The following is a 16,752-nucleotide window of genomic DNA, read 5'->3' as shown; positions in this document are numbered from 1 at the left end:
AAGAATAAAACACACAGAATGAAGCTACAGTATATACAGGGAGTACTAAGACCAGTACCTGAGGCACTTTTTACCCTGCTGAACTATGTAGCCTAGAAGTTAGAGGGTTGCTGGTTTGAATCCTGGGTCTGATTGGAAAGATCTGGTGGATGTGAACCAGCAAATGGAGGGTTGCTGGTATCTAATTCTAGATTCCATCTCCTGCTGTTGTACCCTTGAGCAAGCCACAACTGCAAAACAATTCCAAGATGTAATCTTCTTTATCTCGGGGGAGCTAATGCAATCTTCAGCTCCCACACAAAAATTACACAACATACAAGTGCGGTTCATTACCAAACAACCCTCTGTTACAATTTTAGACCTATCTGGGCAGAGACTGGATTGTGACCCGGGTCTCTCTAACCCGGTCCACCACAAAGTCGCAAGCAAGGTTACTCATCATGATACACATCCTGTTGTGTTTTTGCTGTACACAAGTTTCAGGATTCAATTTCGATCCGCATTGTTGCGCGGTTGACATTTAATGGATAACGTTTTTTTTCAATTGCTTTGGTGCAATTTTCAAAAGGTATGTGGTACATTTTCACAACGCTTAGTACAAAACTCAAAATTCTAAGCACATGTTCAATTGACTAAGTACAACACACAAAATCATATAGTCATTTTTTTTCACCAAACTTAATCAGTGTTTCATCTAGAAATACATGTTTCACATTGCAACACATGTTCATATAAAGTACATGCTTTTCACAATGCAATGCTCACATTACTTTTGATATGATTTACTATTAATCCAAGTTCTCTTAATTGATCATCTCAAAGTGGAGGTGCATACTTTTTTATATAGAATTAAACAGCTTAGAATATATATATATATAACAAATCATTTTCTTAGGTTCTGCCACAATAAATTATATTGAACTGGATAAATAAATTAAAAAAATTAAAGAAAGTCCAGAAAAAAATATGTGTATATTTATCTACATGCCAACAACGCCTAATTTATCATTACAATTACAGATAACAAATCCCAATAGCTAACCTGCGCAATATACTGTATATTCAGTCAATAAAATAAGTGGCATTTAAGATTGATTTATTGAAACCGTAATATCAGCTGGTTATATTGTAGATATATATTGTTGCTTGTAGAAGCCTATGGCTGTGCAATGACACAGCCAGCCATGTTTTGTTCATTTAGTAGACAGACGCTCCTTATTTCCCAAACACGTATCACAGTCAAGACACACCTATTTTATAGTAAAGAACATTATTTATTATAACAGAATAAAATATAATAGAATATTTTTCAAAATGGAAAACGTTGGCAGTGCAAAGTAATGCACATCTCAAAGAGTGATCATTTGAAATGGGTTTGGCGAAGTTGAAAGACAATTTTTCCACGGTTACAAACCAAAATTGGTCTTCCTTTCTATATACATATGTTTGATTTATTTTATTCTGCCTGTTCTTTGACGTTTTCTAAATGGGCAATTCCATATTGAAGACTGCATGGTGATGAATTACGGTCACAGCATCTGTTTGGCAAGGAATGTAGCTTGTGTATCCCATCAGTTAGATACGTTTTTATAGGCATTTATTTCTGTATGTCTAGTGGGTGCTTGTGCGCACATTCTGGACACGTGGGTAGAGGGAGGGGTAAGAACGCAATTGAGTGAGTGAGACACAGAGGGGAAAGGGAATGTACAGAGAGGAACATGGCTTGGTTTCTTTTTTGTTGTGCCCTGCAAAGGCACATGTATGCCTATGGAACACTAGAGTCCATGCAAATTATTTTCAAAATGTGTGATCTCTGTTTAAAGATCGAGTTTTGTCATCCGTCGAAACTCACGCCCATCCCTATCTCTAACATGTTTTTTTTAAAGCGCTGTCACAGTATCACCATGAAAATGTTAAAACCCTGTCCCAGCAGCATACATATTTGATCCATATAGGGTAGAATTTACTTATTTGGTTGATTTTACTTACCAAGCAAAGCCGAACTGTTTTATCAACGTACAAATACCCTGTGCTTTCTCATTTTGCGCATAGCCAGGCACAGCATACAGCTTGGCAACATTGTAACCGCAAAGCGGCCACAGTACGCGTCCATATGGGGCTCAGCCAGGACTTACTTCTGTGAATGAAACATTTCAGCAATGTGATTTAACCGATTCATGTTAGGAAAAAAGATGGCAAAATGCAGAATGGTATTAAATGCCTGTAAACCGCTTGAGGATAAAACATTTCATATATTTAATAATGTAATATAATCCTATACAGCAAATCAGACATGCCCGTGTTCATCGTGGTTCTTACAGGCAAAGTGAAATGACAAAATTTGCTCATGGTGAACGCCTCTCAAATGATGAATAACAACAACAAAAAATTGCAAGCCTTTTCCATTTTAAACACCAGCAGTGCAACTAGTGTTTTCTAACTGCACTGAACAAAACAGTGGAGCAGTAATGATTGCAGAACTTTCCAGTGGGCAAAACCATTCATCATGAGGCGACAGGGGAAGGTGTGCAAAATGCAAATTGTTAATTATTGTTTAATGTTTATAATGGTCAAATCTATTTTAATACCGACTAGCTCAAAACATTACTCATCACTGAAAATGACAGATTACCCAATGGATAATGATACTTTTCTGGTAAAAAGTGGGGGTGTAAAAACACGTTTACACCCCTATTTTGAAAGTGGGGATGCAGCTGCTCCGTTTGCTCCATTGCTCAGGTGCCTGTGTGTGTGCGTGTGCGTGTGCGTGTGCGTGTGTGTGTGTGTGCATTTAAATGAAGTTTGGTAGTTTGGTGAACACACTTACGTGTCTTGTATGAGTTTATGACTATTCCGTTACTTTGGTGTTTGTGTGTTTCTATGACTGTGCATGTGCGTAGCCTACATATAAATGAGTGCTTATGAATGTCTGAGTATTAACGTGTGATGTGCATGAGTTTGTTGGTGGTGTTATGTATATCAAATTGAGGGAAATAGTACGTTAAAACATTGATTTTGGTATTTTATTACATCGGTTGAAGTTATTACCTTATTCATCAAAACAGTTGTTACTCACCGGTTAAGGTAATAACTACTGGTTGATGTAATAACTTATTACATTTAGCGAAAAAAAAGTTGTTATATCAAACTTTCAACATTTTATTACGTTGACCGACACGTTATTACATTAACCGGTTTTATCATTAACAAAATTGAGAAGGTATTACATTTAGAAAAGTTATTACATTTAGAAAAGTTATTACATTAACCGTTATTCATTTGATCACCCTGACATAAAACGTGTAGTGTATTTGAGGTTGAAAAAGTCTTCTGAAGTCTGTAATTTTCACACTTGATTTTCCCTTCCCTTACAATCCACAGAATAATTCACATTTCCTGTTGCTGCAGGATTATTTTCCTGGCTCAAAGTAAGATCCCATACTGTAACTGCAATGTTGTTGATCCATCCTCTGTTTTCACTAATCACAGTGGTAAATCCCAACAACAAATAAATGTGTATTTGGGTTTATTTGGCTTATCTATAACCAGCTAATTTTCTTGGGAACAGTAATATTTAGACAACATGATGCCATGTGTGTTGTTTTTACATAGACAGCCACTCCTTTCCCTTTTTGCAATATATCACACCTGAAGATATTTTAACCACAAATCTCAATGTCCTTATCCGAGACTGAATCAGTCAGCTAAGTCTCTGTTAGAACCAGAATACCAGGGATTGTCCTGCACCCAGACATGAAGAAGGTCCGACTGATACAAACAAAGACACAGCCAGGAGTACACTCAGACTAGCTTGGAACATAGAGTAGCTTCTTGTTTTTTGTACCTCTTATCAGGGTGTTTGACAGTTTGTTGATAATTGTGAGACCTTTGTTGTTTTGGAACAAGAGGTTTCTCTTCTGCACATTGTTTCAGACTAGAAGGACAGACAAAGAGACATAGACGGAAAGAAAAGAGAGAGACACACAAAGCAATAAACACACAGACATTCAGTGTTGGAAGACAGCCATGGGAGTTGAGGAGCAGAGGGCTGGGGAGTTTTACGTGGAGAGGGATGTTATGAATGAGCTTTGCTTGGACAAGTTGGCCAGAAGACGGACTCACTCCACCAGACCTCTCCTGAAGGAGCGGGTGAAAGATTCCCTCAGGTAAGATAGTAACATCCCACTGGGCACAAACTGGTTGAATCAACGTTGTTTCAATGTAATTTGTTAACGTATTGTGATGTGGAACTTAGTAAAATACATTGGATTTGCAAAGTCATCAATGTAGACTGCTATTTAGAGGGTGACATTTCAACAACGGGATTAGTATGTCATGGTAACCAATTTTCAACATAGACAAATAAATGTGCAAATAAATTTGCAGAAATGTGTCTCCACTTAAAAACTCAATACATTCACTATTGCAATCAAAGTCATTTCAAAGGGTAGATTTAACAGAGCAAATGAAAAGTAAATATACTTTATCAATCATATATCATCAATTATGCTTTTTAGGCCCATGTCTTCAACAGCTATCATTTCAATTCAAACCAGGGTTCAACAAGAAATTTGAAAATGGGCTTAGGGTTTCAAGCTTTGGTTGATTTCACATTTATTCTACAAGTTAATAATTAATATGTTGAATTCACGTCTCCATCGCAACCAAAAATCTAAGTTAAAGAATCGGTCTAAATCCAATCAAAATTTAAATAAAGTTTGATCTGATTTGGGGCTCGATTCAATCTGTATGGTAGAAGTTCAGCATAATAGTGGGATTTCAATTTAAAGCCAATGTTCACAATGCTTTCGCATTGATGGTAAATGCTGCATATCTTGGCTCAATCAGAAATTTACTTTACATTTCAATCGTGCAATAGCACTGAACTTCCGCGATATGGATTAAATCTAAATCAAATAAAATTTTCTGGGTCGCATACACATATTTATCAGATGTTATTGCGGGTGTAGCAAAATGCTTGTGTTCCTAGCTCCAACAGAGAAGTAATATCTGACAATACACAACAATGCACACAAATCTTATTCCATCCCTTTACATTTGTGTGTATAAGGTAGTTCTTGTGGAATTGTTAGATTACTTGTTAGATATTACTGCATTGTCGGACCTAGAAGCACAAGATTTGATTTGATTTGATTTGATAAATCTACAAGTAAAATAATAGAATTAAGAAATATTTAAATATTAGGACGAGCAATGTTGGAGTCCGGAGTGTATACTATATATAAATATATATATATACATATACTTTATACATATATACAGTGCATTCTGAAAGTTTTGAGACCCCTTGACTTTTTCCACATTTTGTTGCGTTACAGCCTTATTTTCCTTATCAATCTACACACAATAACTAATAATGACAAAGCAAAAAGTGTTTTTTTAACATTTTTGCAAATGTATTAAAAATAAAAAGCGGAAAAATCACATTTACATAAGTATTCTAACCCTTTATTCAGTACGTTGGAGAAGCACCGTTGGCAGCGATTACAGCCTTGAGTCTTCTTGGGTGTGACGCTACAAGCTTGGCGCACCTGTATTTGGGGAGTTTCTCCCATTATTCTCTGCAGATCCTCTCAAGCTCTGTCAGGTTGGATGAGGATCGTCGCTGCACAGCTATTTTCTGATCTCTCCAGAGTTGTTTGATCGGGTTCAAATCTGGGCTCTGGGTGGGTCACTCAAGGATATTCAGAGACTTGTCCAGAAGCCACTCCTGCATTGTCTTGTCTGTGTGCTTAGGGTTGTTGACCTGTTGAAAGGTGAACGTTCACCCCAGTCTGAGGTCCTGAGCGCTCTGGAGCAAGTTTTCATCAAGGATCTCTCTGTACTTTGCTCCTTTCATCTTTCCTTCAATCCTGCCACTGAAAAACATCCCCACAGCATGATGCTGCCACCTCCGTGCTTCACCGTAGGGATGGTTGCAGGTTTCTTCCAGACGTGACACTTGGCATTCAGACAAAAGAGTTCAATCTTGGTTTCATTGGACCCGAGAATCTTGTTTCTCATGGTCAGAGTACTTTAGGTGCTTTTTGGCAAACTCCAAGCGGGCTGTCAAATAAATTAAATGAAATGAAATTTTATTGGTTAAATACACATGGTTAGCAGATGTTAATGCGAGTGTAGCGAAATGCTTGTGCTTCTAGTTCCAACAGTGCAGTAATAACTAACAAGTAATCTAACATTTTCCCAACAACTACCTAATACACACAAATCTAAAGGGATGGAATAAGAACATGTACATATAAATATATGGATGAGCGATGGTCGAGCGGCATAGGCAAGGTGCTATAGATGGTATAAGGTACAGTATATACATATAAGAGGAGTAATGTAAGATATGTTAACATTATTAAAGTAAAATTGTTTAAAGTGACTAGTGATCCATTTATTAAAGTGGCCAGTGATTCGAGTCTGTATGTAGGCAGCAGCCTCTCTGTGTTAGTGATGGCTGTTTAACAGTCTGATGGCCTTGAGATAGAAGCTGTTTTTCAGTCTCTCGGTCCCAGCTTTGATGCACCTGTACTGACCTCGCCTTCTGGATGGTAGCGGGGTGAACAGGCAGTGGCTTGGGTGGTTGTTGTCTTTGATGATCCTGTGACATCGGGTGCTGTGGTTGAGGGCGGTGCAGTTGCCATTGGGTACTTGGTCAACTCCCTGACCAAGGCCCATCTCCCCCGATTGCTCAGTTTGGCCAGGAGGCCAGCTCTATGAAGACTCTTGGTGGTTCCAAACATATTCCATTTAAGAATGATGGAGGCCACTGTGTTCTTGGGGACCTTCAAAACTGTAGAAGTTCTTTGGTAACCTTCACCAGATCTTTGCCTCGACACAATCCTATCTCGGAGTTCTTCGAACAATTGCTTTGACCTCATGGCTTGGTATTTGCTCTGACATGTATTGTCATCTGTGGGATCTTATATAGACAGATGTGTGCCTTTCCAAATCATGTCCAATCAAATGAATTTACCACTCCAATAACGTTGTATAAACATCTCAAGGATGATCAATGGAAACAGGATGTACCTGAGATGAATCTCATAGCAAAGGGTCTAAATACTTATGTCAATACATTTGCAAAATTTCAAAAAAACTGTTTTCACTTTGTTATTATTGGGTATTGTGTGTAGATTGACGAGGAAAAATAAATAATTTAATACATTTCAAAATAAGGCTGTGACGTATCAAAATGTGAAAAAAGTTAAGGGGTCTGAATACTTTTCCGAATGCACTTTATATACTGAACAAAAATGTAAATGCAGCATGCAACAATTTCAATATTTTACTGAGTTACAGTTAATATAAATGAATTAGGCCCTAATCTATGGGCGCAGCCATGGGTGAGCCAGGGAGGGCATAAGCCCACCCACTTGGGAGCCAGGCCCACCCAATGGGGAGCCAGACCCAGCCAATAAGAATGAGTTTTTCCCCAACAAAAGGGCTTTATTACATACAGAAAAACTCCTCAGTTTCATCAGCTGTCCGGGTGGCTTGTCTGAGATGATTCTTCTACCTGAAGCCGGATGTGGAGGTCCTGTGCTGGCATGGTTATATGTGGTCTGCAGTTTTTAGTCTGGTTGGACGTTTTGCCAAATTCTCTAAAACGACGTTGGAGGCGGCTTATTGTAGATAAATTAACATAAAATTCTCTGGCAACAGCTCTGTTGGATATTCCTGGAGTGAACATGCCATTTACACGCTCCCTCAAAACTTGAGACATCTGTGCAATTGTGTTTTGTGACAAAACTGCACATTTTAGAGTATCTTTCTATTGTCCCCAGCACAAGGTGCACCTGTGTAATGATCATGATGTTTGTCCAGCTTCTTGAAATGCCACACCTGTCAGGTGGATGGATTATCTTGGCAAAGGATACATTTCTCACTAACAGGGATGTCAACAAATTTGTGCACAACATTTGAGAGAAATAAGCTTTTATTGCGTATCTAACATTTCTTGGATCTTGGGAACAACACTTTACATGTTGAGTTAATATTTTTGTATGCAGTACCAGTCAAAAGTTTGGACAAACCTACTCATTTAAGGGTTTTTCTTTATATTTACTATTTTCTACATTGTAGAATAATAGTGAAGACGTCAAAACTATGAAATAACACATATGGAATAATGTAGTAACCTAAAAAGTGTTAAACAAGTTAAAATATATTTAATATTCTGAGATTCTTCAAAGGAACCAACCTTTGCCTTGATGACAGCTTTGCTGTAACGATAGTCTATTTCGTCCTCCTCATCGGACGAGGAGAGGCGAGAAGGATCGGAGGACCAATTTGCAGAGTGGTAGGTTTCCATGAATTTAATGTACACGAAAACAATACACGATATAAAACAACAAACGAAACTACCGTAACAGTCCCGTGTGGCGAAACACTAACACAGGAACAAACACCCACAAACCACACGTGAAACCCCGGCTGCCTAAGTATGATTCTCCATCAGGGACAACGATTGACAGCTGCCTCTGATTGAGAATCATACCAGGCCGAACACAAAAAACCCAACATAGAAAACACACATAGACAACCCACCCCAACTCACGCCCTGACCATACTAAATACATACAAAATAAGGGAAAATAAGGTCAGGAACGTGACAGAACCCCCCCCTTAAGGTGCGAACTCCGGGCGTACCACCTAAAACTCTAGGGGAGGGTCTGGGTGGGCGTCTGTCCGCGGTGGCGGCTCTGGCGCGGGACGTGGACCCCATTTCACCATTGTTTTTGTCCGCCTCCTTAATCGCCCCCGTGGCCTCTTATGAGCGGCGATCCTCGCCGCCGACCTTGGCCTGGGAACCCTAGCCATGGGTCCCGAATGGACAGGATACCCCGGCATCACCGGAGTGAAAGACGACTCCAGCAGTGCCGGAGTAAAAGGCAATTCCGGCATCGCCGGCTTGACAGGCAGTTCTGGCAGATCCTGGCTGACTAACAGCTCCGGCAGGTCCTGGCTGACTGACAGTTCCGGCAGGGCCTGGCTGGCTGGCTCTGGCAGGTCCTGGCTGACTGACAGCTCTGGCAGGTCCTGGCTGGCTGGCAGCTCCTGGCTGACTGGCTCTGGCAGCTCCTGGCTGGCTGGCTCTGGCAGCTCCTGGCTGGCTGGCTGGCTGGCTCTGGCAGCTCCTGGCTGGCTGGCTCTGGCAGCTCCTGGCTGGCTGGCGGCTCTGGCAGCTCCTGGCTGGCTGGCGGCTCTGGCAGCTCCTGACTGACTGGCGGCTCTGGCGGCTCCTGACTGACGGACGGCTCTACTGGCTCGGGCAGGCAGGCAGCTCAGACGGCGCTGGGCAGGCAGACAGCTCAGACAGCGCTGGGCAGGCAGGCAGCTCAGACGGTGCTGGGCAGGCAGGCAGCTCAGACAGCGCTGGGCAGGCAGGCAGCTCAGACGGCGCTGGACAGATGAGAGACTCTGGCTGCGCTGGAGAAGAGGAAGGCTCTGGCAGCGCTGGACAGGTGGGAGCAACTGGAGAGATAACCCGGAGAGACAGCCTGGTGCGGGGGGCTGCCACCGGAGGACTGGTACGTGGAGGTGGCACCGGATATACCGGACTGTGAAGGAGTACAACAGCTCTTGAGCACTGAGCCTGCCCAACCTTACCCGGTTGAATGTTCCCCGTAGCCCTGCCAGTGCGGCGAGGTGGAATAGCCCGCACTGGACTATGCTGGCGAACCGGGGACACCATTTGTAAGGCTGGTGCCATGTACGCCGGCCCGAGGAGACGCACTGGAGACCAGATGCGTTGGGCCGGCTTCATGGCACCCGGCTCGATGCCCAACCTAGCCCGGCCAGTGCGGCGAGGTGGAATAGCCCGCACTGGGCTAAGCACGCGTACTGGGGACACCGTGCGCTCCACCGCATAACCCGGTGTCTGACCAGTACGACGCCCTCTCACTCCACGGACACCACGGGGAGTTGGCTCAGGTCTCCTACCCGGCTTAGCCACACTCCGCGTGTGCCCCCCCCCCCCCAAATACATTTTTGGGTCTGACTCTCGGGCTTCCAACCGCATCGCCGCGCTGCCTCCTCATACCAGCGCCTCTCTGCCTTCGTTGCCTCCAACTCTGCCTTGGGATGGCGATATTCCCCTGGCTGAGCCCAGGGTCCTTTTCCGTCCAGGATCTCTTCCCAAGTCCATGAGTCCTGTGTCTGTTTCCTCTCCCACTCTGCTTGGTCCTTTGGAGGTGGGTGTTTCTGTAACGATAGTCTATTTCGTCCTCCTCATCGGACGAGGAGAGGCAAGAAGGATCGGAGGACCAATTTGCAGAGTGGTAGGTTTCCATGAATTTAATGTACACGAAAACAATACACGATATAAAACAACAAACAAAACTACCGTAACAGTCCCGTGTGGCGAAACACTAACACAGGAACAAACACCCACAAACCACACGTGAAACCCCGGCTGCCTAAGTATGATTCTCAATCAGGGACAACGATTGACAGCTGCCTCTGATTGAGAATCATACCAGGCCGAACACAAAAAACCCAACATAGAAAACACACATAGACAACCCACCCCAACTCACGCCCTGACCATACTAAATACATACAAAATAAGGGAAAATAAGGTCAGGAACGTGGCATTTGCACACTCTTGGCAGTCTCTCAACCAGATACATGAAATGCTTACTTACAGTACAAGCCCTTAACCAGCAATGCAGTTTTAAGAAAAATACGAGGATCGGACCCTTTAAAAATTTTTTTGCCTAAAGTGTCATACCCAAATCTAACTGCCTGTAGCTCAGGACGTGAAGCAAGGATATGCATATTCATGATACCATTTGAAAGGAAACACTTTGAAGTTTGTGGAAATGTGAAATGAATGTAGGATACTATAACATGTTAGCACTGGTAAAAGATAATATTAAGAAAAAACATTTTTATTTTTTTCATCATCTTTGAAATGCAAGACAAAGGTCACAATGTATTATTCCAGATTAGGTGCAATTTCACTGTAAAGCTACTTTAAATTGGACAGTGCAATTAGATTAACAAGATTTTAAGCGTTCTGCCCATATAAGATATGTCTATGTCCTGGGAAATGTTCCTGTTACTTACAACCTCATGCTAATCACATTAGCCTACATTAGCGCAACTGTCCCTCGGGGGTGACACCGATCCTGTAGAGGTTCATTTAGATTGACAACCAAATACAATTCAATAAAGCTTTAGCAATACAGTTAAATAGCCTAAAGGTAACACTATCTTACTATTGTAACAATATTTATTCAACCTTAAAATTAGAAACACATCCATGGACACATTTGTCTTGAAGTTTACTGTAACTATAAATGTCCTCCTATGTAATCTTAGAAAGTGTGCATGTTCAAGATAGCATGCACATGTTGCAGGTCTGTGGAGATCACATTTGCTTTAATAATCTGCACAGAACTTTGTTGTCCTTTAAAATGGTTAAAAGCACAGTGACACATTGGGAATTTAACAAACTTTTGGCTGTCTTTTTGAGTGGGTACCGAACAAAAATATAAGCGCAACATGTAAAGTGTTTCATGAGCTGAAATAAAAGATTGCAGAAATGTTCCATACGCACAAAAAGCATATTTCTCCAAGAATGTTGCACAACATTGTTTACATTGCTGTTAGTGAGCATTTGTCTTTGGCCAAGATAATCCATCCACCTGACAGGTGTGGCATATCAAGAAGCTGATTAAACAGCATGATCATTACACAGGTGCACCTTGTGCTGTGGACAATAAAAGGCCACTCTAAAATGTCCAGTTTTGTCCCACAACACAACAGTTTTGATGGAGCGTGCAATTGGCAGGTAGACTGCAGTATTTTCCACCAAAGCTGTTGCCAGAGAATTGCATGTTCATTTCTCTACTGTAAGCCACCTCCAAAGTCGTTTCAGAGAATTTGGCTGTACATGCAACAGTCCTCACAACTTCAGACCATGTGTAACCATGCCAGCCCAGCACCTCCTAATCCGGCTTCTTCACCTGAAGGATCGTCTGAGACCAACCACCCAGACAGCTGATGAAACTGTGGGTTTGCATAACCAAAGAATTTCTGTACAAACTGTCAGAAACTGTCTCAGGGAAGGTTATCTGCATGCTCATCGTCCTCACCAGGGTCTTGACTTGACTGCAGTTTGGCGTCGTAACTGACTTTAGTGGGCAAAAGCTCTACTTCGATGGCCACTGACACACTGGAGGAGTGTGCTCTTCATGGATGAATCCCGGTTTGAACTGGCAGATGGCAGACAGCATGTATGGCGTTGTGTGGGGGAGCGGTTTGCTGATGTCAACATTGTGAACAGAGTGCCCCATGGTGGCGGTGGGGTGATGGTATGGGAAGGCATAAGCTACGGACAACGATCACAATTGCATTTTATTCATGTCAATTTGAATGCATAGAGATACCATGATGAGATCCTGAGGCCCATTGTCGTGCCATTCATGTAATTTTTGTGCACATAGAAAGGAGTCATGAGTGCATTCAGGTACGTGTTCCGCAGCAAATTGTATTCACAATACGACAAACAAATGCTCATTCGGTTCAGGACAACCCAGTGAATAACATCCTTGCATCTGTGGATTAAACATAACAATCATAAAGGTTGATAGTGTAAATTACATGAGTTTTCAAATATGTAAATGTGACGTAGACATTTGGACTCATGGGTGTGTGGTTTGATTGTATGACATCAACACGGTCTTTATTAGAATCCTCAATGTCTCATCTTTTAGAACACATCGACTCTTCTCAATGTACAGCATTTCCCTCACTCAGACAACAACAAATGTGCAAAAGTAGTCCAATTAGTGTGAGGAATGGGGGCATCTTCTTGTTGCACTGTCCTCAAGTTTATAACAGCTGTCAGTCAAAACTCATACAGAGCTGTGAAGTGGAGAACTTGAATTCCTACGTCATGTATAGGATGTTACCATACAGCTAATGCGTTCCAATTTATGCGCTTATTAATGACAAAATGTGCCATTTTCAACCCGTATACAGGATGACAGGGAATGTGAGTGGAAAGGGCTACGTTATGCAAATCTTTATTGGTTTTAGTTAAAAAGGTTTACACAGTATAAAAATCTGTATGCAAGCAATCAAACACACAGTTCAGACACAGAACTTATGGTGAGTCATAATTAATTAAAATTAAGAGTGGGTTTGCACGTTTGAGAGTTTTAGTTGGCGTTCTGACTGGTTTCAAACACCCGCTCTCAACACTGCAGACTTCCTCGTTGGTATTGGGTATGTCAATTCAGGCATAACAGCGACTTCTTCTGTGGTTCTTCAGAAACCATAACGTTTATTGTACTAAAAAGACAAAGAAAGACGATTCACACACCTGTGCCAAAGTTAAAGCAGTAATATGTAACTTTTTGGGCGACTTGACCAAATCACATAGAAACGTGAGTTATAGATCTGTCATTCATGTTGAACACAAGTCTAAGACACGGTCAATCTATTCTATGTGCACTATTTCTATGCTTCCCGTTCTTAAGTTTAGTTTTGACGTCTTTTACTTTCGGTTTTGTACAGCAGCTTCAAACAGCTGAAAATACAATATTTTTGGTTATTGAAAAGGAATTTCACAGCAGTTTAGATGGTTCAATGATTCTCTACACTATATATGGTTCATTGTGCCACATAAACCGAACTTAGCTAAACTATTAGAATTTTAGTAACCAGGAAATGGCGTTGCGATTTCTGCATATTGCACCTATAATGTTTGAAAGAGTGAATATGATCGGTTTAATGTGTCTCGGTTAATGTGTCTTCAGATTTCATAACATTAACTAAGGAATCATGAAGAGTCTCCTCATACATAAAATAAACAATAAGTATGTTAGCGATGATGATATTATTGTGCAACGTAGACATTATATTTTCTCCCAAAATTGTTAAACAATTCGTATGTTGATGTACTGCCCATCATGTTTCAACCTCTGTGTTGAGAAGTCTTGTTTTTACTGTTAGTTGCCCAAAATTACACTAACCATGAGTCTTTTAGCATTTCTGCTGCCACAGAAACAGACCCTGAGTCTGTTCTAACTTGTCCACCTGCGAATCCGGGGACATGTTTGTGGCTGTATCGCATTAGTGGAAACCAAGTCTGTTCTCAGGCAAGGTCTGCCGGTTTAGACTAGCAGAAGTTACTTTTTGTTTGGAGAACTTACGCTGCAAGTTAGAATAATTAACGTGGTTGGTTAAGAGAATAATGTGTCAGGTTAGGAGAATTATGTTAAGGTTAGTAAAAGTTAACACCGGTTACTTAAACAAATCTAGCTACAACCAGGGCCTGCCCCGAGAACAGTCTTGGTTTCCACTAATGTGATGCCGCATTATTGTGCTTCCGTTGTGGGTGTGGTAGCAAAGCAAACTTTATTTAGAATTATAAAACTAAGATATAAATCTAAAGTTGTGCTTTTCCTTCAGCAAGCACACCTAATAAGACTATGTAAGAAATCTAGAGTGTTCGTTCTTGCCTTCAACAAGCACACTAATAAACACAGTTACATTAGTTTGTAAGATAGCAGTAACTTTAGGCTATTTACTGTATTAAAAAAGTAATAGTCTCGTCAACCAGCCGGCTCTTCCTCTGTCAAGATGTCTGGATTCACAATGCCTCAGAATGGGACTTGACCAGGAGTCTATGGCAGGAGCTGCAAAAACAGTTGCTGGTTTTAATTGGCTGATCTCTAAGTTCATCACCATGTAGCGCAACCCTTAGAACACGGATCATCAACTAGGCGGATGGTCGGGGGGCCGGAACATAATTAGTAATAATTACAATTATTAAGTCAATTTGACGGAAAGAATCCCAAACAGATATAATATTTGACTAAAACATAATAATTTCAAAACTTTCTTTCATTTTTATACGATCATGTCACTCTACCATGTGTGGGAATACTTGGGAACAGATTTCAAAAATGTAAAATCACTTGGAGCTGATTTCTTGGTGTTTTTACAGTCTTTTGTGTCCAATGACAAAAGGCAATTTTGGGGGCCAAATAAAACCATTTGTGGGCCAAATTCGGCCAGTAGGACGCCAGTTGGGGATCCCTGCCTTAGAACCTCCCCCCTACATTGTGAACTTCAAACCGCGATTAGCGCAAGTGATTTGTACAAAATCTGAGCGTAAACATCTTATTAAGATGTTTAAACTTAGAATCAATTATGCTTCCCCTAAATAATATTGTCAAAGTGATAGAACATTTATTTTAATTGCAGAATTTCGCCATTTTTCTAAATCCTATGTAGGCTTACTCCCTCGATTTTACCTACAGCCCTATGGCACAGTGTTACCAGGCTCTATGTGCCACTAAAGGAGATGAAACCTGGTCCTGAATGGCCACAATGTGTGCTGTCTTATGTTCCAGCCTAGCTGTAAGACTCCTGGTTCGTTTAATTAGATGTGTAAGAGATGGAATGGAACCAAATCCTGCACTCACTGTGGCACTCAAGGAGCTGAGTTGCCTGCATGCCCTATCCACCAACTTCAACTTCAACACACAGCAGACACATATCTGTTGTCACAAATGGATAAAAAAAAATTATTATTCTTTTCTCCACTTCTCCACCTCTCCACCACTCCAACTCTTCCCCCTGGTCTCAGGTGTTCAGTGCCCAAGCTGAAGCGTTCTGTGCTGAGCTTTGTACCTATCCTGTCATGGCTGCCTCGTTACTCATTGAGACAAGACGCACTGGGAGACCTCATATCTGGCATAAGCGTTGGCATCATGCACCTGCCTATGGGTCTGTACCACCTCTACTGTTTGAACACACAGGGTCCAATCCTAACTTGAAATCAACAACACATGGTGGGAAAAGTATTAAATTGTCGAACCTGACCAAAATGTATAGAAAATGACTCAAGTAAAAGTGAAAGTTAACCAGTAAAGTACTACTTGAGTAAAAGTCTAAACTATTTATTTTAAAATGTACTTACTGTAAGTTCAAAAGTACCAATTGTTATACTTGAGTATAAGTAAAGTTAAATTCTTATATTAAGCCAACCAGACAGCAGCACAAAAAAATCTCCAACAATCTGACATTATTTACAAATGAAGCATTTGTGTTTAGTGAGTTCGCCAGATCTGATGCAGTAGGGATGACCAAGGATGTTCTCTTGATAAGTGAATAAATTGGACAGTTTTCATGTCCTGCTAAGCATTCAAAATGTAACCAGTTCTCTTGGGGGTGAAGGAAAATGTTTAAAAAGTACATTATTTTCTTTAGGAATGTAGTTGAGTAAATGTAAAAGTTGTGACAAATAGAAATATTAAAGTACAGATAGGCCTTCCCAAATGAATTACTTAAGTAGTACTTTACACCACTGAGTGAAACCGCATGTAAATATTTCATTGTTACCAATGCTTGAGGTGAAAGCCTGATTTACACAAGTTGATCTCAAGTTAGTGTTGCATCTCTTTGGGCTGAGAATACTATATGATAACTATCTATTTTGTGAAGACGATGGAGACTGACATTTCTGTAATGTTTCCCCAGGTTTGGCCTATGCTCTCCTGGCCTCTGTGCCCCCAGTGTATGGCCTCTACACTTCCTTCTACCCTGTACTCATGTACTGCATCTTTGGCACCTCCAAACACATCTCCGTAGGCAAGACAGAGCGTTGAAGGGGGGAAGGAGAAAGAGAGAGAATTTGAATGTTTTAATATCATTTGGTCAAAGGAATATGCTAATTAATTCACTAACATGATCTTGTGTGTGTTATGTGTGTGTGTTCCC

The 16,752-nt window shown here is 41.1% G+C and overlaps 1 protein-coding gene across 1 annotated transcript in view; it reads left to right on the top strand.

The window, feature by feature from the left end:
• The first annotated feature begins 4,026 nt into the window (after positions 1–4,026).
• The window catches only part of LOC120020103 (solute carrier family 26 member 6-like), a 34,933-nt gene continuing 22,207 nt past the window's right edge, over positions 4,027–16,752 (top strand). The window contains exons 1-3 of the mRNA XM_038963549.1: positions 4,027–4,166; positions 15,620–15,759; positions 16,513–16,623. Coding sequence (XP_038819477.1) covers positions 4,027–4,166; positions 15,620–15,759; positions 16,513–16,623 — 391 coding nt within the window. The remainder of the gene's footprint in view (positions 4,167–15,619; positions 15,760–16,512; positions 16,624–16,752) is intronic.

This window comes from Salvelinus namaycush, chromosome 25 (assembly GCF_016432855.1).
Source record: "Salvelinus namaycush isolate Seneca chromosome 25, SaNama_1.0, whole genome shotgun sequence".
Lineage (NCBI taxonomy): Eukaryota > Metazoa > Chordata > Actinopteri > Salmoniformes > Salmonidae > Salvelinus > Salvelinus namaycush.
Note: the sequence above shows the minus strand (reverse complement) of the source record. Positions and strands in the feature narration are given on the sequence as shown.